Source organism: Saccopteryx bilineata, chromosome 2, assembly GCF_036850765.1.
Source record: "Saccopteryx bilineata isolate mSacBil1 chromosome 2, mSacBil1_pri_phased_curated, whole genome shotgun sequence".
In the NCBI taxonomy this organism is placed as follows: Eukaryota; Metazoa; Chordata; class Mammalia; order Chiroptera; family Emballonuridae; genus Saccopteryx; species Saccopteryx bilineata.
In genome coordinates this window covers 119,240,259-119,266,361 of record NC_089491.1, presented here as the reverse complement: position 1 = coordinate 119,266,361, position 26,103 = coordinate 119,240,259, and the positions used below count along the sequence as shown (strand labels likewise).

Sequence of the window (26,103 nt, the reverse complement as noted above, 5' to 3'; positions counted from 1 at the left end):
GGCACACAGGAGAAGTGACCATCTGCTTTTCCCCTCTCTCTCTCCCCCTTTTCTCCCTCTTTCCCTTGCTCAGACAGTGGCTTGATTCGTTCGAGCATGGCCCTAGGCACTGAGGATAGCTCAGTGGCCCTAGTGTGCCAGCCTCAGACTCTAAAAGTAGCTCAGTTGATTTGAACATTGGACCTAGACAGGGTTGCTGGGTAGATTCCGTTCGGGGCCCATATGTAGTCTACCTCACCACCTAAAAAACCCCACAAAAACAATAAAGTAAAATAATAAAGTAAAAGGAAGGGAATTCTGACACGTTATAACATGGAGGAACCTTGAGTACATTATGCTAGGTGAAATAATCCAGTTGCACACAAATATTTATATAATTCAATTTATATGAGGTACTGAGAGTAGTCAACAATCTTAGGATGGTGGTTACGAGGGCCTGAGTGGAGGGAGAAACAGGGAGCTGATGTTTCATAGGGACTGTTACAGTTTTGCCAGATGAAAAGGATTCTGTGTTGAATGCACAACAATATGCATGTAATTAAAACCACTGACTACATACTTCAAAATGGTTAAGACAGTAAATTTTATGTTATGATAAATAAAATAGAAAAAAGCCCAACTGTACTGATTAAAATTGATATTGCCATCCAGACACATAGAAGGGCTAGATTCTGATCACAGGCTACCAGCTTGCAACCTCTGGTCTAACACTTTACTGTTTCCTAGTTGTTTCAGGGGTTCATGTCTTAGTTAACCCCACTAGAAGATAAAATTCTATGAAAGAAGGAGCTGTAGCCTGCAGAGCGGTAGCTCAGGACTCCGCAGTGGGCACATCGCAAGTGCCCCACCAAATACATCATCACACACATGCACACACACACACACCCTCACAACTAATTACTAGTATCCGTTACAGTGCTGTGACCAGAGGGGTCTGCCTCTTGTAGAAGCTCAGGAGTGAAAGCTCAGCACCCGAAGCCCTGAAGGACCTCACCCAGACCGGACGGTGGAGACGGCGTGTCAGGCGACACAAGGCTGGGAGGGTAGGGCGAGTCAGGAGAGGGGGCCCTGCGAGCCACATTGAGGAGCTTCACCTTCATCCCAGGGGTGATGGGAAAGCCGTGGGTCCTGACACTGGGAGTGACTAGACTAGATTCGACTTTGAAGTGAATCATAGAAACTGGAAGCAATCCGGCTGACAGGCTCAGGAAGAAGCGAAGGGCCCCTTGGCCAAAGCCTCATGTGCGTGAGCGTGTGTGTGTGTGTGTGTGTGTGTGTGTGTGTGTGTGTGGAAATGGGGAGGCTGGGGAGTAGGGGACAGTGGCTTGAATATGCACTCCTTCAGAGCAGGTTGCTGCACATGTGCACATGTGTGTCTGTATGTGTGTGCGTGCGTGCACGTGTGTGTGCGTGCACATGTGTGTGCGTGCATGCACTTATCATTGGAATACTCAGGTGGCTCTAGGCAAGCTGACTATCTACAGGTTCAAGCCATTTCCTTCCCCTTCCCGTACACCTTCACTACCAGTTCCAGACTGTGGTCCCCGGATGGAGGTAGTGATGATCCAGTCATAAGGTCGTCTTGCCTTCTTAGGGACACCTGGAGGGAATACTGAGAACTACAGCTTTAAACTGATCCTAGACATGGTCCCAAGCACTCAGTAACCCATGGCAACCCCTAGAGGCTGCTACAACCTCAGCTATGAGGAGGGCTAAGCCCAGGGAACCTGCTGGTTTGGTTCCCCAGGCACAGAAATGGCCTAGCCTTGGTGATTACAGGATGTGACCACAGTCTAAGCATGCATGGCACTCCGGGGCTGACAAAGTCTGAAGAGGGAATGGTCCACTGCCCCACTATGCTCCTCTGAGGAGAAAAGATATTAGGAGAAAGTACATGAACAGAAGATGCTACTTTTCCAGTGGCCAGTAGTGTCTGAACATATATTAAGTGTATTTCTCTATTTGTTCAAGGGCAGTTCTCCAACACTGGGACTTGAATATCTCAGAAATAACTAACCAGCCACAATTAGTGAGGTCTCATAAAGCCTAGAAAATAGTGAGATCAGAAGAGCAATGTTGAAGGGGAGTTTGGGGAGTGGACTGTGGGGATGGGGACCATCATCTTTGGAAGTCTAGTTCTTAAGAACTAGGTGACTGCTGGCCTGAGGGCCCCAGGGATTGTGTACTTGGTAAGGGAGGCTTAATTCATTTCCAGTCTTGACCATTGGTAAAGAGCCATATGCCCCAGGATCGATTATTATCAGCACAGACTCAGATCAATCTGCTCTTCTGAATATGAATGGGGACTGCAACCCAAGAGCCCCGCTTTCTTTGTTGTTCCCCTTAGCCTCTGGGTCTTTTGTTCTCTCCTTGCTACGATTGGATCTCGTCTTAATGCTCCCCTTGCCAGTAGCACAGTAGGGATTCTGCATGCTGCTTCCTTTTACAACCAGTAAGAGCCACAAGGAACAACACCACGAGACACCTGTAGCTTCAAGATAAGCCACCAACCAGATCCCCATTCCTCCAACCCAGGATGGACTTCAAACCTGAACGTGGGAGATGACTGTGACCCCTGCAGGATGTAGGGGCAGCTATGGTAAGGGTACTCAAGTAGAGCTGAGAGAGCCACTTAGAGGTGCACAGGGAGCAAAGAGGCTAGATGCGATGAAGGCTAAGATCCCCCAGTTAAATGAATCCTCCCCCTCTTGGGAAAAAAGGCTTCCCACTGTTTCCAAGCCCTGCATCGTATTTACTTTGCTCCTACCTATGCCCTAATCACCCAGTCTATGGTTTGAACAGACCCCACTTTCCTATTCATTCTCCAGGCTCAGCGCATCCACTGCGCACTCATCCACACTGCACCACTTGCTGAGAGCTTACTAGGGGTCCCCAAACTACAGCCACCACATTCGGCCCCCTGAGGCCATTTATCCTGCCCCCGCCGCACTTCCAGAAGAGGCACCTCTTTCATTGGTGGTCAGTGAGAGGAGCATAGTTCCCATTGAAATACTGGTCAGTTTGTTGATTTAAATTTACTTGTTCTTTATTTTAAATATTGTATTTGTTCCCGTTTTGGTTTTTTATTTTTAAAATAAGATATGTGCAGTGTGCATAGGGATTTGTTCATAGTTTTTTTTATAGTCTGGCCCTCCAATGGTCTGAGGGACAGTGAACTGGCCCCCTGTGTAAAAAGTTTGGGGACCCTTGGCTTAACCTATCTCGCAATTCCCGCCTACCAAGAATGTACATTGGATAGAGGCCTATCTGGAGATGTCTCATGTAATTACTTTAAAACACTATCCACAAAACTGCTCATAACACTGCTTTACCTTAAACAACGAAAGTAGTCTCAAGTGACAGGGGACACATGAGGGGCCAGGTAAGGGTTCATATAGAAAGACTGGCACGATACCTGTTGAACACATTACTCAATAACAACAACAAAAAACACTAAATATTTAATAATTTGTCCCCCCCCCCCCCGCTACCTAAAAATATCCTTCACACTAAAATAATTGGTTCAAGATTGCCATGTCAACATGTCACAAGTGTGCTCACACTGTTCCCTCCATCTCCCCACTCTGTGTCAGTTAGGGATGCTTCATGGTGCAATGAATGGCCACTAACAGCAGTGCCAGCAGGCCAGACATCGTGACCAGATGTCACAGGACCAGATGTCACAGGACTGCAAGTAGATGGCTCCTGGCACTGATCCAGCTGCTCAGCAGAGCTGAGAGGGACTGGCCTCTTTTCACTTTCTACTTCCATCCTTAGCATGTTAGCTATTAGTGCTCACCCTTGTCACCTCATGGTTGTTAGATGGCCGCCACACTTCCAGGCATCACATCCTCACACGAGGCAGCAAAACAAGAGAACGGAGCAGGGCTCCGAAGTCTGTCACGACTGTCCTGGGAAGAACTGAACCAGAACCAAGGTAGTGGCAGCTGAGACAGAAAGATGACAAATTTAAAGTTTATTAAGGTAGCATTGATGTGACTTGGTGGCCACAGGGAGGAAGAGAGCTCTGAGGTTTCTAGCTTGGGTGACCAGGCAGGCGATGCTGGTGACAGTAAGGGAAGTAACAAGTCTGGGAAGAACAGATCTGCTGTAAGGGAAAACAATGACCTTCATTGTTTAGTACCAGGTTCCCTAGGGACATCCACATACAGATATTTTATAGCAAACTTAAAATTGGATCCCTAGCTCAGAAAATAGGTAGGTACTATACTATGTAGCTGTGGTTGTATTTGTCTTGCAGGTAAGAGCTGAAGCCATGGAAAGTGTGTAGAAAGGAGGTAGAGTGGAGATGATGGAGCCAGAATGCCGAGGAGTGACGGAAAAGTAAAAGGGGACCCAGAAACATGGTGCTAAGGAAACCCCCTAAAGAAGGATAGAGCTTCAAGCGCAGGGAGAAGTACGCAGTACCGATTAATCTGGAAATCAAGTACAGTAAATCCAGGGGTGTGAAATATATGCACTGGCCTTGGGAATTAGGTAATTGATGTATTAATAAAAACGGTTTATGGGAGGGAGGCACTGATCCTACCTTATAGTGGTTTGAGGATTCTTAGGAAATAAGGAAGTGGAGATTATTCCTTCAGGAAATATATTATGAAGTGTGGTTAGATGAGCCATTCTGGCCCAGGAGTTAAAAAGCTGGTTTGTTGGGGGCTTCATAGAAAATATTCTCCTTTCTTTAAAAGGCAAAAAGTGAGTGAGGAGAGCCTACAACTCCTGTTTTGTTCTTCTGTGTGAAGATGTGATGGCTGGATCTGGGGCAGCCACTTTGTGGCTAAAAACGGGAGACATCCTTGATGTACTACTAAGGCTATCAGAGCAGGTTAGGGTGAACTTGGTCTTCATTGAGCTGCTAACTAATCCTGTAGCCACCTAGCTCCAAACCTATTTATTTATTTATTTATTCATTTTAGAGAGGAGAGTGAGTGAGAGAGAGAGAAGGGGGGAGGAGCAGGAAGCATCAACTCCCATATGTGCCTTGACCAGACAAGTGCAGGGTTTCAAACCGGCGACCTCAGAGTTCTAGCAAACCTCTTTTTAGGTGAGAAAAATAAATTCCTATTGCTTAAGCCACTTTTTCGCTGCTTGCAACTGGTATGCTGACCACACTGCTCATGAGATGTGATAAAAATAAACTCTAGTGTTGTTTCCCACCATCCCTGAAAACCCTTCAGTGGGGCTGTGTCTCCCTACTCCTGGGTGAAAAGCCTGGCAAACACACAGGTAAAAGAGAGTCCAAAGTCGCTTCCAGTAGCAGGCACAGTCGCAGTTCTGGAATTAAAATGGCCCAGGATCAATATAAACCCTGGACATGGTTGTGCATCAGGTCCCCTCCACCACCAGGCACGTGGCTGGCCTCTCTCTTTTTCAGCCCCTCCCCTTCTCCTTCCATCCAGCTCTCACCTCTGCCAGCCCACTAGGGGGTGTTTGATCCTTAGGGTCAGGGTGTGGGATGAATGCTAAAACCATGAGAGGCTCTTTCTTTCTTTCTTTCTTTCTTTCTTTCTTTCTTTCTTTCTTTCTTTCTTTCTTTCTTTCTTTCTTTCTTTTCTTTCTTTCTTCTTTCTTTCTCTTTCTTTCTCTTTCTTTCTTTTTCTTTCTTTCTCTTTCTTTCTTTCTTTCTTTCTTTCTTTCTTTCTTTTTCTTTCTTTCTCTTTCTTTCTTTCTTTCTTTCTTCTTTCTTTCTTTCTCTTTCTTTCTTTCTCTTTCTTTCTTTCTTTCTTCTTTCTTTCTTTCTCTTTCTTTCTTTCTCTTTCTTTCTTTCTCTTTCTTTCTTTCTTTTTCTTTCTTTCTCTTTCTTTCTTTCTTTTTCTTTCTTTCTTTTTCTTTCTTTCTCTTTCTTTCTTTCTTTTTTTCTTTCTTTCTCTTTCTTTCTTTCTTTCTTTCTTCTTTCTTTCTCTCTCTCTTTCTTTCTTTCTTTCTTCTTTCTTTCTCTCTCTCTCTCTTTCTTTCTTTCTTCTTTCTTTCTTTCTTTTTCTTTCTTTTTCTTTCTTTCTTTCTTTCTCTCTCTCTCTCTTTCTTTCTTTCTTTCTTTCTTCTTTTTTTATTTATGATTTAAATTTGTGTTTACATAGATTCAAGTGTCCCACCGACAACATCTCCCCCCAGGGAGGGTCTTTCTTAAACAGGCGCTGCTACATGCTATCTGTGCTCTCTGGTCCCGGCAGATGTGAAAGCTGATGTTTGTCTGGGTGCTTCCCCCCTCTGGGGATTCTTCCTTGCAGCGCCCTTTACTTGAGGGGATGCCTCTGTCCTGCGGTCTCCTTCCTCAGTCCCGTGGGGATACTGTGCCGACCTCTAGCTTCCTTCTGCTGTGATTCCCTCCTTCCCCCATCCACTGGCCCAGTGCACTCATACCATGAAGAGGTCTCCTGTGTGGCTGACATCAGACTGATGGGAAACACTGGGCATCCTGGTGCCTGACCTGAACATGGTCCTCCTCTCTCTAGCAGCCATTGGTCTCTTTAATTTTCCCACTTGTCAGTCACAGTGCTTTTTTTAAAAAAAATTTTAAGTGAGAGGAGGGTGATAGAGAGACACTACTGCATGCACCATGACCAGGATCCACCTGGCAACCCCCATCTGGGGTCAATGCTCAAATCAACCAAGCCGTTCTTAGTGCCTGAGGCTGACGCTTGGACCAACTGAGCCACTGGCTGCAAGAAGGGAGGAGAGAGAGGAAGGGGAGAGGGAGGGGAAGAGAAGCAGATGGTTGCTTCTCATGTGCCTTCACCAGGGATTGAACCCAACACATCTGCAAGCTGGGCCAATGCTCTATCCTTTGAGCCAACCAGCCAGGGCCCACAGTGCTTTTCAAAACCTGCTCTAAGTGAAGGATGGTAGAAGCTACCTCAGAAAAAGCTAACAGACGAACCAATTCGAGAAACGCCTCTTTCTCCCCCACACCAGTCCTTTCATGTTCTCCAATTGGCGAGGGTTCATGAGCTTACAGAGAGTCTCTCAATTACTCCCTTCGGGAGTCGAGTTCCACATGTAATGACCTGGCTTTGAAATTTGATCTTTTATATTCTTTATAAATCATCTTTAACTTTTGTATTTTGGAGGACAGAAACATTTTTTTTCTATAACATGTATATGTATGCACACATCTATGTTATGTATTTACACATATGCATATATCCATACACAATGCTACATGTATTCCCTACCTCTGTCCTCTGAGAGGACCTGAATGTGGCGATCCCCCAACAGTGAAGAGCAAAGTCAGCACCAGATCTGGGCTTCTATATATTATTTCCCACTGAAAGGGACCCAGACTCTTGCAAAAATGGCTGTTTCCAGGGCTAGGGTGGAGAAAAGTACAAGATGAGCCTAGGACATTTTGTGTCAGAAAGCAAGGGTTCTCAAAGAATGATGAAGACATGTCGAAAGGACAAAAGGACAGCTTCAACAGGTTCCCACTGTCCAAACAGGAAGCAACGTGTCATTAAAGTACATACTAATAACTGTGGATTCTAACCCTTTGACTAGAATAGGAAGCTGCGATTCCATACTGATATAAAAAAATTGAAAGTTTAATGATGAAAAGGAGGGGGAGACATGTCTGCTCAGTGAAGGAGCCTGGCAGACCCCACCTAATCGAGTGGTCAGAGTGAAATCAGTGATGGGAATACACACGGGAGCGGCGGCCCGTCGGAGAGGATGCAGTGAGGACACAGTGTCACTTCCGTGGTATTCCTGTGACAGGTGCTCAGCCTGAATCCAATCATATGGAAACAACAGACTGAGCAACATTATACAACATAACTGGCCCATGACCTTCAAAAATGACAAGATCATGAAAGTCAAGGAAGGATGGAAGAACTGTTCCATTCAGAAGGAAAGGAAGGAGAAAACATTAATGCAACTTGTAATTCTGAATGGGACCCGTTGGCTACAAAGGACATCACTGGGACAACGAAGGAAACGTGAATGGGGCTTGAGGATTGGATGTCAGCGACAGATCTCTTCAATTTTCTGACTTTGATAGTTACATTGTGGCTTGTAAGACAATATCCTTATATTTACGAATTACACGTTCAAGTATTTGTGCGTGATGGGACATCAGATTGGAGACTCACTCTCAGATGGTTCAGGAAAAATATAATTCTTGGTACTAAAATCCAACTTTTCTCTACGTTTGCAATCATTTCAAAATTAAAAACAATAGAAACAAACACACTCTATTTATATATATGAATAGAATCTTTAGACTGTGTAGTTATATACTATATATTTACTTCGTGTACTCTAGTGTACAAGTATATGATATATGTAAATACGTAGTTCGGGACCTGGAAACAGCCCTTGACCTGGTGCCAGTGGGAGGCTGCAGGGTCCTGGCGTGCCATTGAGGGTCGCCAGAGACAGGCCCACCGTGGAAGGCTGTGCCCCTCCCTGTGACATCCAGCCATCCTACTCGGAAATAATGGCTTCCAAACAACCTAGAAAATTCAGAAATCAGAAATTCAAAATTTCCAATATTCTTGCCCCACTGTCCTCAAAAGTCATTGAGATCCCAGAAATCTCAGAAAGTTTCCTATTTCAGGACCCCTAAGACTGTCACTGGGAGCCCTGTGCCCTGCAGGTGGCAGCCATTGGAGCCTGATGGTGCCGAGTCAGACAGAGGAGGGTGCTGGCTCCCGCTCTGCCAGGGCTGCAGCAGCTCCTCCCCAGGCTGTGGTGGGGACAGAGCGACACGGGCCACACCCTGGGTCTGGGGATAGAGCCACACGGGCCACACCCTGGGTCTGGTACAGGGTCTGGGAAAGAGGACCTGTTTTCTTTATCAGTTAAAAGTTCATGTTCTCCTGTTTTGATTCCAGAAATGTGGTCACCATTTTGATAACAGTGAAATCACCTCAAGCCAGTCTAGGGTGGGGCTCTGAGGCACTCTATTTTTAGCCTGGATGGACTTTGAAGCCCATTAAGGATTTATGGGACCTGCTTTATGGCCCCAGCCATCTTCTGCTGCAAGGTTAGGGGTAGGGGACGATGGCGGGGTAAAGGTGGAATCGCAGGGTGCCACGAAGGTTGGTATCAGGGCAAGGGCAGTTGGAGGGAAGCCTTGAAGAAATGGCACTTTGCCAGCCAGGCATCATCATCTCTTTGCAGTAAGAGGAGTGTCTGGAAGAAAGTTTGAGTGTACCCAATCCATATTCAATAATATTTATCTAGGAGTGTTAGATAAGGAAGAGACAGGGTCCCAGCCCACCAAGGGCTCACTCTCTAACAGGGAAGGCAGCCAGCCCCACTAGAGACTGCATGCTGACACAGGCTGCCTTCTTTGGCCGCTGCATCTATTGGACATCACCCACATGCCCAGCACTCGGGGAGGCTCCTGGGAGAACCAGATGAGTAGGCTGTGGCTTCCACCACCAGGAATTCACCGTCTACTAGAGGAGACAGACAAAATAAACCCTTCCCAATCACAGGGTAAAGATACTATATAACACAGCATCCTTCACAGAGCACAGAGGGAGGAGGAGGTGAATATTATAATCCTTTGAGTAAAATGGGAAGCTGAGATTCCATACCGATATGACTAAATAAATGCAAAAATTTTTTCTTTCTTCTTTTCCAAGTGAGAGGAGGAAGATAGAGAGACAGACTCCCACATGTGCACCCGACCAGCATTCACCCAGCAACCTCTGTCTGGGGCCGATGCTCTGCCCAGCTGGGGCCATGCTTGCAAATGAGCTAGTTTTAGTGCTTGAGACAAAGGTTCCATGGAGCCATCCTCAGCATCTGGGGCCAAATTGCTTGAACCATTTGAGCCATGGCTGCAGGAGGAGAAGAGAGAGAGACAGAGAAGGGGAAGGGGAAGGGGTGAAGAAGCAGATGGTTGTGTGCCCTGACCAGAAATCAAACCCAAGACATACATCGATATGCCAGGCAACACTCTACCACTGAGCCAACCAGCTAGGGTCTAAATGGAAAGTTTGATGAGGTGAAAAAAGGAGGTACAATATACCTCTCCACAAGGCTTCACCAAGCTGACATGTGAAAGAGTCTTGAAGAATAAGAAGGAGAAGAAATGTGATTATAGGCAGAAAGAAGCACTAGTGCATCACCCAAGTGGGTGAAAAGAAAGGTAGGTTGAGAGCCAGATGTGGGGAGCATGGGACAGGAGGGTGGCGGATGAGGCTGGGGAGCCAGGTGGGCGCCAGCACATCGAGGAGCTTGCTGGCTTCATTCACAAATTCAGATCTGACCGTGTGGGAAACACTGAAAAGTGAGCAGTGGAACAGGGTGATCTGATTTACGTTTTAGAAAGACCACAGTGGCAGTTACATGGGGTTGGATTGGTGGGGGTGCAAAACCAGAGGCTGGGGGAACCACAGGCTGTAACAGCTGTCCTGGAGGAAATAATGGTGTCCAAACCACGCTAGTGGCAGGTAAGATAGAGTGAGGTGAACAACTTGGGGTTCGTTTAGAAGGTAGAGTTGACATGATTGTGTGCTGGTGAGGAAGAGGAGGATGGCACTGAGGTGTCTAGTTTGGGTAGACGAGGGGATGGTGGCGGCTCCTTTAATGGACTTTGGTAGCACAGAAAGAGCAGATATGATGCAAGCGCTGGACAAGAAGCCTGGTTTTCTATTTTGAGATGCCCTAAAGATATCTATGTAGAGATGAAATATGGGTCTGTGGTTGAAAAAAGAGGCAGGTATTCACTACATAGGATGGTGATTACTAATCACAGAGGTGATGGCCGAAGTATGGATGTCTGTAGAAAGGGAAGCAATGGAGAGAGTGCCCCAGAGAAGTCCAGAGTGGTGGCAAGGGACACCCAATGGGAGCAAGATGCCTCAGACTGCAGGCAGTCTGGAAGAGGCGGGTGATGTAGAAGTCAAACAAAGATACTGACCACTACTATGCACCAGAAAAGCAAACACGTCATTGGTGACCCCAGTGAGAGGTTTGGGTGAGTTCTGGGGGCGGCTGACACTAGGTTTCAGTAGATTAAGGAGTCCTGGCAGAGGGGAGTGGAGACTTTCTTTCTTTCTTGTTTTTATTTTATTTTATTTACCCATTATAGAGAAGGGGGAGAGAGAGAGAGAGAGAGAGAAAGTGGGGAGGAGCAGGAAGCATCAACCTCCATATGTGCCTTGACAAGGCAAGCCCAGGGTTTTGAACTGGCGACCTCAGTGTTCCAGGTTGACGCTTTATCCACTGCGCCACCACAGGTCAGGCCAGTGGAGACTTTCTTTAAGAAGCGTGGTGGTAAAGAGGAAGAGGAATAGAGAGTTGAGGGAAGGCAGGATCCAGACAAACAGGTTTAGGAGAGCATCTGTCCATGCACAGATGGTACAGGACTTCACAGGGGAGAGGCAGGCTCTCTGAAGAGGTGGTGCAGGGGGAAAGTGGGCATGGGTGGGAGGGTTCATCCTGGACAGGGGGTGGAGAAGAGAGAAGAAGGGGTAGAGGAGGGAGCGGGCGGGAGTACAGGACTGAAGAGAAGGGGTCCCAGTCCCTTGTGGAGGGGACTCTGAGAGCTACTAGAGAAAGGAGTGTTCCCCAGGCCCTGGCAGCAGGAAGGCACCCCTGAGCCCCAGGCTCTCCGGAATGCTCTCATCAGCTGGGCCGGAGCCTGGGCACAGGTGCACTGAGCACCTGGCCTGACTCAGGGCTCTGACTGGGCGGGGTGGGACAGGCAAGGGCCAGGAGGCAGGGCCCAGAGGCAGCCTGTGAGAAGTCTGGAGGGACTGGGAGGAGCAGGCAGGGAGGCAGGCGGAGGGCTCAGGGTGTCCTGCAGGGGGTTACTCACTGCTGACTCAGACCCAGGTGCTCATTTGCATGGTATTTATGTGAATACTAGGAGCAACTCATCCCTCTGGTGAAGGGAACCACCCGGCTCTTCCGAGTGCTCCTGTTGTCGTGCTGGGTCTCTCAGTCCTAGAAATGGTTCCACTTTAGAGGGCCCTGCTCAGTCATGCCCACAAAGCAGGCTGGGAGATCGAACTGAGAAGACAGCTCAGCAAGCTCCTCTCCTGTCCGGGAATATCAAGGGGAGTTTTAATTTTAGCTTCAATGCTCAGAACATGAAATGATTGATGCTAACCCAACTCTGACAAGAACGCCCCTGACAAGAAAAACCAAATGTACTGACTTACAACCAAATAGAAATAGCTGCCAAGAAGCTGAAACGCTCTGCCCAGCTGGACAGTAGGACAGGCTCACTGAGGAGGCCAGGCTGACATCCCCCAGTGCGGCGACCAAGCAGTTCTGGGCTCTCAGGGAGACCATGAACCAGTTCTGGGAACTGGATGCATGGAACACCCATTGCCGCTGGCCAGTCGGGGTCCCTGCCTGCCTCCAAGTCCTCAAGGACAGGATGCTGCCCGCTCCCCAGCTCGCCCAGAGAGCCAGCTACCAGCTGTCAGCCGCTGTGTCCTTGCAGCTTTTCCCCTGAGGAAAGAGTCTTGAATGATTGAATGTGCCTCTTTCATTCCAACTCGTATAGAATTTTCACTGACTTAGGCGAGACAATTTTAGGTGACTGCTTCTTGCTGATGAGGGGAAACCTGACGTGTAGCAGGAAGTTGCCTCCAGTTCCGACCATGGAGTCTGGGGCAGGCCACCTCTCTGTCTGGGTCCCTGTTGCCATATGAAGGGTGTATGTAGGGCCTAGCTGTGGCCTAAGTTCAGAGGTTCTGTCTTATAGTTCTGTTCCCAGGAGCTAGATAGAGGGCATGGGCTTCAAACCACAGGAGAAGTTGATGATAGAATAGTCAATAAAACCACTTCTGGCCTGACCAGGCAGTGCCACAGTGGATAGAGCATTGGACTGGGACACAGAGGACCCAGGTTCCTCAAGGTCGCCAGCTTGAGTGCAGGCTCACCAGCTTGAGCACAGGCTTGCTGGCTTGAGCATGAGATCATAAACATGACCCCACTGTCGATGGCTTTAGCCCAAGGGTCACTGGCTTGAGCAAAGGGTCACTTGCTCTGCTGTAGCCCCCCCCCCCCCCCGTAAAGACACATATGAGAAAGCAATCAATAAATAAGGAGTTGCAACAAAGAATTGATGCTTCTCATCTCTCTCCCTTTCTGTCTGCCCCTATCTGTCCCTTCTCTGTCTCTCTCTGTGTCTGTCACACACACACATACTTCTGGGGAGGAGACACCCAGGGGAAGGCTCAGTTGGCATCACTGTTGTGATGTGAAGAATCCAAGCAAATGGGAGTCCCTTAGCCATTAGCACGGACCAAGGCATAACTGCTTTCTTTCTAAAGCAGGCACACCTCATTCTGTTGTGCTTCACTTTATTGTGTTTTACAGATGTGGCTTTTTTTAAAACACATATTGAAGGTAATATTCTCTACCAGCAGAAAGATTATGATTTGCTGTATTGCAGTGCTCTGGAATTGAACCCATAGTATCTCTGAGGTATGAGGTATGCCTGTACTCCGTAGCTTATTTTTAAGAGAACAGAAGAGAAGAATAACCCAATTCCCAATGCCTGGCCTGGGGTAGAGTAACCACACGATCAAAACAGCTGTTAACATGGCTGATGCTTGTTTCTGTTAACTGCTTTACTCAAGTTAAAGGCCTCGCAAGGGAGAGATTCTGGCTGGCTTGTCAAGGAGAGAGATTTCGGAGGTGGCCACCACATATGGTAGCAGATGTCATAGAGCACAGAGCTGAAGCCACCAGGGACTTCACCATCTCAGAGCTAAGCAAAAAAGCAGCTACTCAGCCAAGCCAACTGCCAATGACACACCTCTGAAGCTTAGAAAACCACGGAAGGTATAAAACTTGCTTCAATCAACAGCTTTCAATTCTCGTCATCCCCAAATCTGTCAGCCTACGCCTCCAGGTAACCATCCTTACCTCAGTATGCCAGCAGTGCAAAGGTATAAATGCACAATTTACAAATAATAGTATTGACTGCTCTAGTCCTAGAGTTAAAAGTGGCCCCTTCTAAGACCCTGAGAGTCATTTACCTCACAGGAGCTGAGAGCTATGGAGTGACTAGAGCCAATTGCTCAATCCCTTCCAGTATAGCGTGGGGTAATGGGTCCCAGTGCAAGCTCCAGTCACATAAACTTGGGGCTGAATAAACAGCTTCACCAATACCTGCTGCATGCTGCTGCTGCCAGTTATTTAACCTCAGCTTCCTCGTCTGTTACACAGGAATAATAGTGCCTATTTTACACTCTTAGTGTTGGAACAGTTGCATTTGACACTGCACACAAAGCATCTGGCACAGAGCCTTGTATGCAGGGGGTCCATGGGTTACGACAGTCTTGACACACGACGTTTTGAGTTTACGACGCTCACTCTTATAAAAACTTTAAAAAATTGAGACGTGTTTCGCTTTATACCGTTAGCATCATACTTCAGACTACGTGGGAGAACTAGTTTGGTTGTGTGCAGCAAAACACACAGCACAATGTACACAGTACAGTATATTTATGTCCTTTTCCTTTTCTTTGCTTTAGCTGTGTTTTTATGTTCTAGATTATGATTTTACCTGTGTTAGGATAGGTAAGTGACTCAGGATAGGGTGTGTTTCGACTTACACCAAAATTCAGGTTACGTCACTGTTGTAGGAACGGAACTGGGTTGTAACCCGAGGACCCCCTGTATAATAAATGCTCAAAGAATGTTAGCTGTCATCCTACATCTCTGAAAGCCCAGAAAGGTGCTGTTTGGCATCACCATGGTCCTCTGTGCCCTATAAACTTCTATGTCTCATGGTCATACCGATTAGAAAGTAACTCTCCACTAGGGCTTGAGGAATGGGCTGCATATTGTACAATTTTTTTTATTATTTTTTTTACAGAGAGAGATTCAGAGAAAGGGATAGATAGGGACAGACAGACAGGAACGGAGAGAGATGAGAAGCATCAATCATCAGTTTTTTGTTGCAACACCTTAGTTGTTCATTGATTGCTTTCTCATATGTGCCTTGACTGTGGACCTTCAGCAGACCGAGTAACCCCTTGCTGGAGCCAGTGACCTTGGGTCCAAGCTGGTGAGCTTTTGCTCAAACCAGATGAGCCCGCGCTCAAGCTGGCAACCTCAGGGTCTCGAACCTGGGTCCTCTGCATCCCAGTCCGACACTCTATCTACTGTGCTACCACCTGGGCAGACCATATTGTACAATTTTTAATGAAGTAGATTTGAAACTACTTTAGAATTGATTATGAGGGTGGGGGGAGGGACAGAGAGGAAGAAGACAGAGGACTTTTAGGTGTGAAATTAACCTGTATGATACTGCAATGGTGGATACATGGCACTGTACATTGTTCAAAGTCATAGAAGGAACAAGAGTGAACCCAAATGTAAACTGAACTTTGGGAGATAATAAAGTGTTAATGCAGGTCCATTCATTGTAACAAGTGTACTCTCTGCTGGGGAAAAGTGGGACAGGTATATGGGAAAATCTCTGTACCTTATGAGCAAGTTTGCCTGAAATAAAGTCTATGAAAAGAAATAAAAAATAAAGTCTATTTAAAACTTAATGATACACATCCAAACAAGTCTGCTATTGATACTGGCTCTGACAAATGTAAAAATTTAAGAAATCTAGCTCTTTATTTAACATCAAAGCTACATCAATGTGTTTATTTAAAAAAATAATGGCTCCTGCTTTGAACAGGTGAAGATCTACAGACAATTTACAATTTTAGGCTGACATTATAAACTACATAGTATCCCACAAAATGGGAAATTATGCAATGGACCTCACAGTAAACATTTCCAGTTTTTACTTGCAGAGACACTACTGCCTAAATGTTATCTTAAACACAGAGCACATTCTGTGAAACATTTCTCTTAGGATAAACACAGCGAGACATGCTTTAAATACATAAATTACAATTCCAACATATAAATCAGTCCTAAAACAATTCAGGTACATTACTTTTCAGCTTCTCATAAGCAGAGAAATTGTACTGACATTAGAAAAGTATAGGTTGATTCTGCTTTATATCTTATGGGTTATCAAACTCTTATAAACTATACCGTTCTTTTAAGCTTTTTAACTACTTCTGATGTAAACAGGCCAATCTCATTGTTTCCAGTGACTTATATTTTTTAGACCAACTCTTTCCTAAGCACAAGGGCTAAACTTCTAGAAATACCTCTCTCCAGATAAAGCCCTGAATTTTAAATAATGCCACTTTATCCTGCCATTGGTTCCTCAACGGTACAGAAATATACAAATGAGAGGTTAATCACACATGTTCACAGTAATACGTATAATTAAATGTTTTTCCAAACCCAAACAACTGTATTTGGATTCGATACAAAAGAAATGTTGCCATTCAATGCAAAATAATTTGGTATTTAAAATCCAAACAGAAAGGACAAAAGTAATTAGTTGCCCGAGGGAAGCTAGTTCCCCCGTCACTATGACTGAACCCATAATTAAACCCGATGTGCTAGAGGGATGGCAGGGGAGCCAACATCCGCAGTGGGACAATATTTCAATGCAAACGAGAATGACAAAGCAGGAGAGGGGCTAAAATCACACGGATGTAAGTGACAGAGAGGACACCAGCAAGATGGGCTGACACGACAGGAGGAGGGGTTTCAGAAGAGTTCAGTCGACCAAGAGGTCACACAAGTACGTAAAACCATGAAGAGTACACACTGGCAACTTCCACCACCCAAGTCAGCAATGGAGTCTTTTTATTTACTGCTTCGTTGTGGGTTTGAATGTTTATTTTGGGGGTGGGGGGTGGGGATGGGAAGGGCATTTTATTCTGGCTTAATTATACTCAAAATATAAGCTGGACTAGTCCATTCAAAACCCACAAGGGAATATTTATTGGTTTTTGTTTTGTCCTCAGCAAACTACCATTCTCCTGGTGATCATGAAAATGTCACCTAAAAAACCCAGCGCTAGACTCCCAACGTCCAGCATCTAAAATCAGTCAGTCAGTTCACTGAACAAGCAGGTGCCTCCCCATCCCTCAGCTGGTCTCCCTTCTTAACATGTATGCAACAAGATGTCTACTACCAATGCAAGGTGATGAAAAAGGACCAGCTGGCTTAAATGTAAATTAAATACTCACTACCGGGGTATGTCATAGCTTGATCACTATTTTTAATTGCATACTTAGCAATTTTATTTCATTTCCTTAGTGCAGGAAACAAGCAGTGGGAGGGTTTACTCCCTAAGAGAATAATAAGCGACAGAGAGTAAAAATCTCCCTGGGGGTATATCATCTTATTAGAAGGCTTCATGAACTTTCAACAAGACTCTAAAATAAATACTCTGTGTAGGCGAAAATAAGCTTACCCGATGTCTAATAAGAATTACTGAAAATATGAATTCTCTAAAAAGAATTCATAATGAGGTGCGATGATTGCGACGCGACAGTATTTCAGAAGACAGCCAGTTTCCAGCAGCTTGTTAACTGCTCCCGGAGGGGCCGGGATGTGCCACTTCCCACTTCCTTCACTTCTCTAACTGGTGGGGACACACGGATAGCCGTCTCAGAAGTGTCCCAGCAAACGCGCTGGGCTGAGCCATGGAGCGGAGTATGGGGGCAGGAGGAGGCCGGTGTCTTCCTCCATCCTGGTGACGGAGCTCTCGGCCATTCTTGCTAAACTAACAGCAGCATCTACACCCGCCCCAGATCCTGGCATAGCCCAAGTGCCTCAGAAAGATTCACAGACATCCTGAGGAGCCCACCCTGGACCCAGCTCAATGCAAGGGTGTTGTTAAGTTACACCCAGCCCTCAGAACCATGGAGACTGCTACCCACAGGGGAGAGGGGAATACTGGCCATTAAAATATATATAAAAGCAAAAGGAAGCACGCCATTCTTCCCCCCCCCCCCCGCCCCCTTCACTGGACCTGGAGACCCTGTTTCTGTCCCCTGGGTTTGATGGATCACAATGTATGTACAGTTAACTTGTGAGAGTGAGGGAGTCTGACAGTGAACAGGGACAGCCATGAGATGGGGGTGGGACTAGTGACTCCCTCTTCCCTGAACCCAAAATACTTATAGCCAATCATATCATGAAATCACGTTTATTGTTTTAAAAAGCTCAGTTCTGGAATTAGACAATGGTGATAGTTGTATAAGTTTGTGAACTGATTAAAACCACTGAATTGTAAACTTAAAAAACCAAAAACAAAAACAAAGAACCTTTGAGTTGCAGGAGTCTCACACACACTGGACTTGTACCAAACGCTCGACGGTTCCATTCTCTCAAACCATGGCACACTGTCACATTATTTTCAGACTTCCCTAAAAGCAGCTGTTTGCAAAATATTGCACTCGACTTAAATTCAGGCAGTTTGAAGTTTTCTGAATGAAAGCGCGCACTAACATGCATCTTTATGCCTTCAGAGAACAGTGGGTGGTAGGAGGGGCCGGGGAACAATCTCCTTGAAACTCTTCTATGACTTCTTTTCTGTGCGCCTTAGAGGAACATTATCACCTGGGCTGAAGACAGTGACTGGCATCCCCCAAACAGGCCAAAGATGTTAACTTTTGAACGCTGCTACTAGGGGAAAATGTGGCCACTCTGTTATCCTAGAAGTTGTTTTCAGTGAGATCCTGGGAGACATGGCACCCTGGGCTCAGACACTGCATCAGATTCACCTGATGCTTGCACTCTCTCAGGGTCCTAAAGGGGACCCTCTCAATCTCCATCCATGTGAACTGCTCTCACCAATCTAGCTGCCATCCAATTTCTCTCCTGCTTCCAGTGTTCCTACCTTTGTGCACCTTAGCTTCATAAACTATGATTCTGTTTTTCTTCTTCAAGAAGAGAAACCCCCTGCAGGACGAGCCCGTGTTTTCATTCACTGAGTGAGCTTCGCAATCATAACATGAATTCCCTTCTCCCAGGGGGCTTATCACAGTTAAGGTTTGTTAAATCACACACCTGTGGAGTAGTGCTCAAAAGGCCCCCAAATTAATGTTAAAGCCGCGGTCTGATGAGAGATTTGGAAGCATTTCTACATGCTTTGGAGGCTGGGCATTCGACAGCCAGTTAAGATGAAATCAGGTGTACGGCTCTGTGGGCAGGAGGAGGCAGAAGCCCCATTCACACATCCTCTCGTCTTACCATTTAAAGTGCAAAAGAACAAGTAAGTTAGAGTTTGGGTGGATAGACAGGTGTGTAATAAGATTTCCATGTACGGAGAGTCACACACAAGTGAGCACTGTGGACGCCGCACCTGTGGGACCCACGGTCGATGGCGGGCCACTGGGATGGAGTACACGGGGGACTTACAGCACTTCCACGGGCCGTGAGTGTGCAACACGGCCAACGCGCTCTGTGCTTCTTCCCTTCCTTGAGTCGTGCCACATCCCTGCTGCTTTCAGGACTCAGGGAACACGTGACCACTAACTACAGTGAGCTCAATTTTGATAGAGACTTGAGAGACGGAAAGAGACTGAAATTCCCTTTTTTTTTGAGTCACTAATTATGCCAAGTGCTCAATAACCAGAGATCTACCACACTGGGCGAAGTCAAGCTGGCAGGAAATCTGGGCTGATTAAGGCAGTGAGTTAACACGGGGAGAGCTTTGAAACAGATTCACGTTAACCAGGTCCAGGGACTGAGCTGGCAACTGCTACTGAGCTAAGAGAGCTGTAGTTATTTACAACGCAGTCCCAGTCCCTGCGGTCATCTGCAGCTGGCACAACTGTCCATTTTAAAATTTGGTAGTATGCACAGAGTTCTCTTTAAAATAAAAACTTGAAGAAACATGAAAGTCGGGAACCAGTGGATTCATCTGGGTATTATTACCCTTTCTATGGCACACAGAATATGGTCCCAGTTTTTACAAAATATTGCAAGAAGAGTCACAGCAAAGAAGGTGCCAAGAATGTGGAAGCGGCTCTTCATCATGGGCGAGACGAACTTCGCAATGGTAGACACGCACACCAGGATGACAGTCATGAAGGCCAGGACCACGTTGATGCACTTGCCCAGGAGAACCTTGGCGTTCACCGTGTCTGTCTGCAGAGCTTGCTGCTCTTGCTGGTGGAGCTCCAGCTTCACAATGCGAGTCTGGCAGGACTCCAAGGCTTCCTGTGGGCGAAAGGAAGAGCAAGGATCAAATGCTGTGAGACCGTGGGCAGCAGGGGAGCGTCTGCCCGGAAGGGCACGCGTGCCCCCGGCTCAGAGTGCGTGATGCTGAGACGCCGTCACACTGCCAAGCTGCTGAAGACAACAATGACAGCAAAGAAAGAAAACGAGAGCCCCATGGCTCATTTTATTCTGCTATGTTAGGTAGAATGAGCATGGGTGTACAACCATAAAAATACCAAAAATGAGAAATTACGGTTAAGTATTTTGACTACTCTACATATATATGAAATAAAGCGCATAAAATATTGGCACCAGGTGGGACCAACCAGAAGAGGGGTGGGGTTCCATATCGGGACAGTTGTCTACTGCCAGCCAGGGAGTAGGTGATATCTCCAATTGCTAGTCCTTTTTAAAACAATTTATTTATTCATTTTAGAGAGGGAAGAGGGAGGGAGAGGGAGTACAGGAGAGGGAGGGAGGGGAGAGGGAAAAAGAGAGAGAGAGAGAGAAAGAGAGAGAAAGGGAAAGAGAGAGAGAAGGGAGGAGCAGGAAGTATGTGCCTTGACTGGGCAAGCCCAGGGTTTTAAACTGGCCACCTCAGTGTTCTCGGTCAGCGCTTTAACCACTGTGCCACCACAGGTCAGGCCTCCAACTGCTAGTCCTTATCTCACAGCCCAGGGTCTGTGGGCATCCACTACCAGCTGGTGGAGAAGGGAGGGAGAGGGTGGGCGCAGGGCCGACTGCGGGACCACTCTGCTTTCCCTTGCTCTCGGAACGCTGCATTACTCAAGACCTGTCTGAGGCTATGCATTCCCGCTAGATCCCGCTGACTTCAAGACTTCAATGACTAAGACACAGATGACTCAACTATACCACTAGCCCAGCTATCTCTTCTGAGATTGACTCACATATCTACATGCCTCCTTGACATCTTCATTTGATCTTCTCATGTCCAAATGTGCATTCACGTCCTGCCCCTTCTCCGCACCTGCCATCAACCCTGCTTCCCTTCCAGTGTTCCTCTGCTCAGAAACCAGCGCCCAGTCTGCCCAGTTCCTCCCACTGGAAGCCTGAGAGGCATGCATCAATATCCTAACCCAGCTCCATCGATATGACAACTAACATCTATCTCAACCAGTCCACTTCTCTCCCTCCCATAATCACCACCCCCGTCTAACCCACCAGGATCTCTTGTCCACAATAATGACAGATTTTTCCACACATCCTCTTGATTCTCAACCCCATGAACCCACTTTCCACAATGCAGCCCAAATGATCTTTGAAAGATGCATATCTGATGTCATTCCTTTTTGTAAAATTTTAAAATCTGTAACACAGCTCTGGCCCAGTGCCTCTGTCCTGCCTCACTCCATGCCAGCCCCCTGCCCCCTCATGGTGCCCTGGCCAGATTGGCTTTTTCGGGTTCTGTAAAGGAGCATGCTCCAGGCCACTGTATATGCAGAGCGCTGTATCTGGGGCGTTTTCCTCCCCGCTCCCTCCGCTCTTCACAGGCTTTCCTTTAGCCTTCTTCCCTAACCAAGAGGCCATCACTGCGTGAGGAGGAGGGCTGGGCCCACTGCGCTGTTATCCCCAGCAGGAAGCCAGTGCCAAGCACACAGCAGGTGCTACACACTGGCTCAACACTCAGGACACTGGGTTATGGGATATGAGGCTTGAAAGAGAAAAGACCTTAGTGGTAGAGCGTCGGCCTGGCGTGCAAGGGGTCCAGGGTTCGATTCCCGGCCAAGGCACACAGGAGAAGCGCCCACCTGCTTCTCTACCCCCCCCTCCTTCCTCTCTGTCTCTCTCTTCCCCTCCCGCAGCCAAGGCTCCATTGGAGCAAAGACGGCCCGGGCGCTGGGGATGGCTCCTTGGCCTCTGCCCCAGGCGCTAGAGTGGCTCTGGTCGCGGCAGAGCAACGCCCCGGAAGGGCAGAGCGTCACCCCCTGGTGGGTGTGCCGGGTGAATCCCGGTCGGGCGCATGCGGGAGTCTGTCTGACTGTCTCTCCCCGTTTCCAGCTTTGGAAAAATACAAAAAAAAAAAAAAAAAAAAGAGAGAGAGAAAAGACCTTTAGTCTCTCTCGTGAGAGAAGAGAACCCTAGTAGAGACAGTACAACGAGCTCCTCTTAGTTCACTAGCCCAATGTTTCTCAACCGCTAGTCCATAGATTGGTCTGCCAGAGGTTTTTGTGCCAGTCTGCAAAGAAGTTACCCACCCTGATGCTGTATGAAAATTATAGATCCAATGATCTTAGCCAATTCATTTATGCTCAGCGTGATTTCTGCCTTAGCAGTCTCTGAAATAATCCTCCTATTTTCACTGGTCCACAAATATAAGAGTGTTGAAAACCACTGCACTAGCCCAGTGTCTAACTCATTCACCAATATGTGTCTGCTTAATTAAAACACAGTCATCTTTTCAGGTTTTAAACAGTATGACGTTTAAAATCACGGCTCTAAGTGATCTGTTTTCCTTCCTCTGACTACACCCTATGGGCCAACAAACAGGGTTTGCTGTTATTATAGTAACTTTCATTATACAGGCTACCAACAAACAGTGGAACTTCTTCAGATCTTCACATTCTTAAAAATGCTGGCTCTCTATGATAGGCAGTGCCCGGAAATCATGTATTTTTTTCAAATGCTTAGGCCCAAGGTTTCCTTCATTTTGGACATGGCATGGAAGAGGTGACAGACAGGACAAAAGATCAACATTGTGGGCAAATTCCATCTTTTTTTTTTTTTGTATTTTTCCGAAGTTAGAAGCAGGGAGGCAGTCAGACAGACTCCCGCATGTGCCCAACCGGGATCCACCTGGCGCGCCCACCAGGGGGCGATGCTCTGCCCACTTGGGGTGTTGCTCCGTTGCTGCCAGAGCCATTCTAGCGCCTGAGGCGGAGGCCCTGGAGCCATCTTCAGCGCCCGGGCCAACTTTTTTGCTCTAATGGAGCCTTGTCTGTGGGAGGGGAAGAGAGAGACAGAAAGGAAGGATAGGGGGAAGGGTGGAGAAGTAGATGGGTGTTTCTCCTGTGTACCCTGACTGGAAATTGAACCTGGGACTTCCACACGCTGGGCTGATGTTCTACTACTGAGCAAACTGGGCAGGGCCGCAAATTCATCTTTGATGAATGTGTAAAATGACTGATCCTAGTATTGCCTTGGAACTGTTATCTTTCTTTTCTTTTCTTTTTTTTACCAAAAGAAAAATCCAGAAATATTAAGCAATGTATTGGAAGGACCTTTAATCACTGCACCCACGAGGTACTCAATCCTTAGTACTTCTGTGGGTCCAGTATTTAGCTTATTGTGGATAAAGACAAAGGGGACAGGATTATCTTTTATACTCTTTTCATGGGAAATTCAGGGTAAAAAAACCAAACTTCAATACTCGCTTAAAATAACAACAAATCCTCGCATCCCCACAGGTAGCAGCCCCCTCGCCTGTCCCAGCCCATCCTCGCATCTCACCCTGCCTCTGAGAACAAAAGAAACAGGGGATAAGCACAAGGTTGAAGAGGCCTCGCTGCTAAAAGCCCTGGGAAAGATGGCTACTCACCAGCATGACAAAAAGAATAAAGAGCATTTATTTTTTGACTGCTTATGTGTCAGGCAAAGATTTAAGTACTTGACATTATCATCCCATTTAATCCTCCCCACAGCCTCAGGAGATACAGCTCATTCATATTTCCATTTTAGAGATGAGGAGACTGAGGCACAGAGAGCTGACCTGTCCAGGGTCACACAGTCATAGAGCCATGATTCTAACTATCATAACAAGAAAGATCCGCCAGCCACTCACACAGGTGTCTTCTCTGCCCTTCTGAACTAGAGATGAAGCCGAAAAATGTTGAAAGGACTCTTCTGAAATTTTAAGCTTCCTATGTGAAGTCTCTCCCTTTACCTTACCCATCCACCCCTATAGTATGGTTCTTTAAAAAAGGAAGAACAATATTAATCCAAATGACGGCCTAAATAAGAAAACCACGTATTTATATATAATATATATAATCCGGAGTCGTCCCAGACATGTTCTAAAACACAATGATCTAACAAAGTGTTGCACGGTTCACCTGGCAACACTTAACATTTAAATGAGTTCAAAATTTTTCAGGCAGTCAGTGGCGAAGCTATCTCTTCACCCAGAGCAGGGGAGGACACCCTCGAGGGTCTTCTGTACAGCCGTCCTCAGGCTAGCATTTCCCACCAGCTGTCTGATGCCTGGCGCCCAGAACGTCCAAGCACCCATGACGGATCAGCACAGGCTCAGCCCTTGAAAGAGTAGAGCAGAACATGGGCGCCGAATCACCAGCTCACACACTGTGGGAGAAAGCTCTCTTGAGGTTTCAGTGTCTCCCTTGTGAAGTGGGTCTAGGGAACTTAACCACTGGCTACAAAGAAAACTTGTAAAGATAAAGTTGAGTATCACTCAAAGAATATAATTTTTTTTTCCAGAAAGGCAATCAGAGGGTATGTAAATTGGTATAACCAATGGGGAAAACAGTATGGCAGTTCCTCAGAAAATTAAAACTAGAACTATCATATGATCCAGCAAACCCACTTCCAGGTATATACCCAAAGGAAATGAAATCGGTATCTTGAAGAGATGGCCACACCCTATGTTCACTGCAGCATTATTTACACTAGCCAAGACATGGAAATAATATCAGGGTCTGTTGAGGAATGAAGAAAGAGAATATGGTACTATACCACAAAGAAAGAGAATATGGTACTATACCACAATGGGATATGATACAGCCAGGAGAAAGAAGGAATACTGCCATTTGCAACATGGATGGACCTTGTGGGTATTATGCCAAGTGAAATAAGTCAGACAGAGAAAGACAAATACTATATGATCTCACTTATACACTGAATCTAAAAAAACTGAACTCATAGAAACAGGAGACTGGTGGTCGCCAGAGACAGTGGGTGGGCAAAATGGGTGAAGCTGCTCAATGATATAAACTTCTAATGAAAAAGCAAGATGTTTTATATTCTAAAATTTTTTTGAATTTTTAAAAATCTTGGTTATGGTAAGGAGAGTAGGATACAGGTGATGAGCTTGGGGATAGATAATAAATATGTATTAACTATTTGGGAGAGAGTAAACAGAACATAGCTTCTTTACCCAGTAACATCTATAACAGTGATTTTGAACCAGTGTGCTGCAAGAATTTTTAAAACATGTAACACCTGACTGTTCAGTTAGGGCACTCATCTTTTTTTCCCTTAGATTGTCAAAGAAAATGGTAACACCTAACACAACAATAGCTGTCTGGTGTGAAAGAATCAAAATTATATCTATTTGTCAGATTGGCAAAATATATGTATTTTTGTGTCCTACAGAATTTTATTTTATTTTTTCTTTTCCAAGTGAGAAGGAGGGGAGATAGAGAGACTACTGCATGCACCCTGACCAGGATCCACCTGGCAACCCCTGTCTGGGGCCGATCTCTGCCCATCTGGGCCATGCTCACAACTAAGCTTTTTCTAGCACCTGAGGAGGAGGCTCCACAGAGCCATCCTCAGCGCCTGGGGCCAATGTGCTCAAACCAATTGAGCCATGGCTGTGGGAGAGGAAGGTAGAAAAGGGAGAGGAAGGGAGAGAAAGGGAGAGGAAGGGAGAGAAAGGGAGAGGAAGGGAGAGAAAGGGAGAGGAAGGGAGAGAAAGGGAGAGGAAGGAAGAGAAAGGGAGAGGAAGGGAGAGGAAGAGAGAGGAAGAAAGAAGAGAGGGAAGGAAGGAGGGCAAAGGAGGAAAAGAGGAAGGGAGCAAGGGAGGGAGGAAGGGAGGGACAGAAGGAAGGAAGGGTGAGGGTGAGTGGTGGAGAAGCAGATGGTTGCTTCTCCTGTGTGCCCTGACCAGAAATTGAACCCAGAATATCCATACTCCGGGCTGACGCTCTACCACTGAGCAACTGGCCAGGGCCAGAATTTTAGTAATTAGGTTATGTGTGCCATGAGATGAAAAGATTAAACATTTCTAGTCTATAGCATGAGCTCATGGGGCTAATAAGGTAGAGAAGAAATGTTTGCTCCACGTGCCAGAGGCCCTTTAGGGCCGAGGGCTAAGGT

At 46.4% G+C, this 26,103-nt stretch overlaps 1 protein-coding gene across 4 annotated transcripts in view; it reads right to left on the bottom strand.

The window, feature by feature from the left end:
• Positions 1-15,541: 15,541 nt before the first annotated feature.
• The window catches only part of TMCC3 (transmembrane and coiled-coil domain family 3), a 280,996-nt gene continuing 270,434 nt past the window's right edge, over positions 15,542-26,103 (bottom strand). For all 4 annotated transcript variants that reach the window (XM_066257738.1, XM_066257740.1, XM_066257736.1 and 1 more), the window contains exon 4: positions 15,542-20,031. In XM_066257738.1, the coding sequence (XP_066113835.1) occupies positions 19,729-20,031 (303 nt within the window). In that variant the 3' untranslated portion in view covers positions 15,542-19,728. The remainder of the gene's footprint in view (positions 20,032-26,103) is intronic.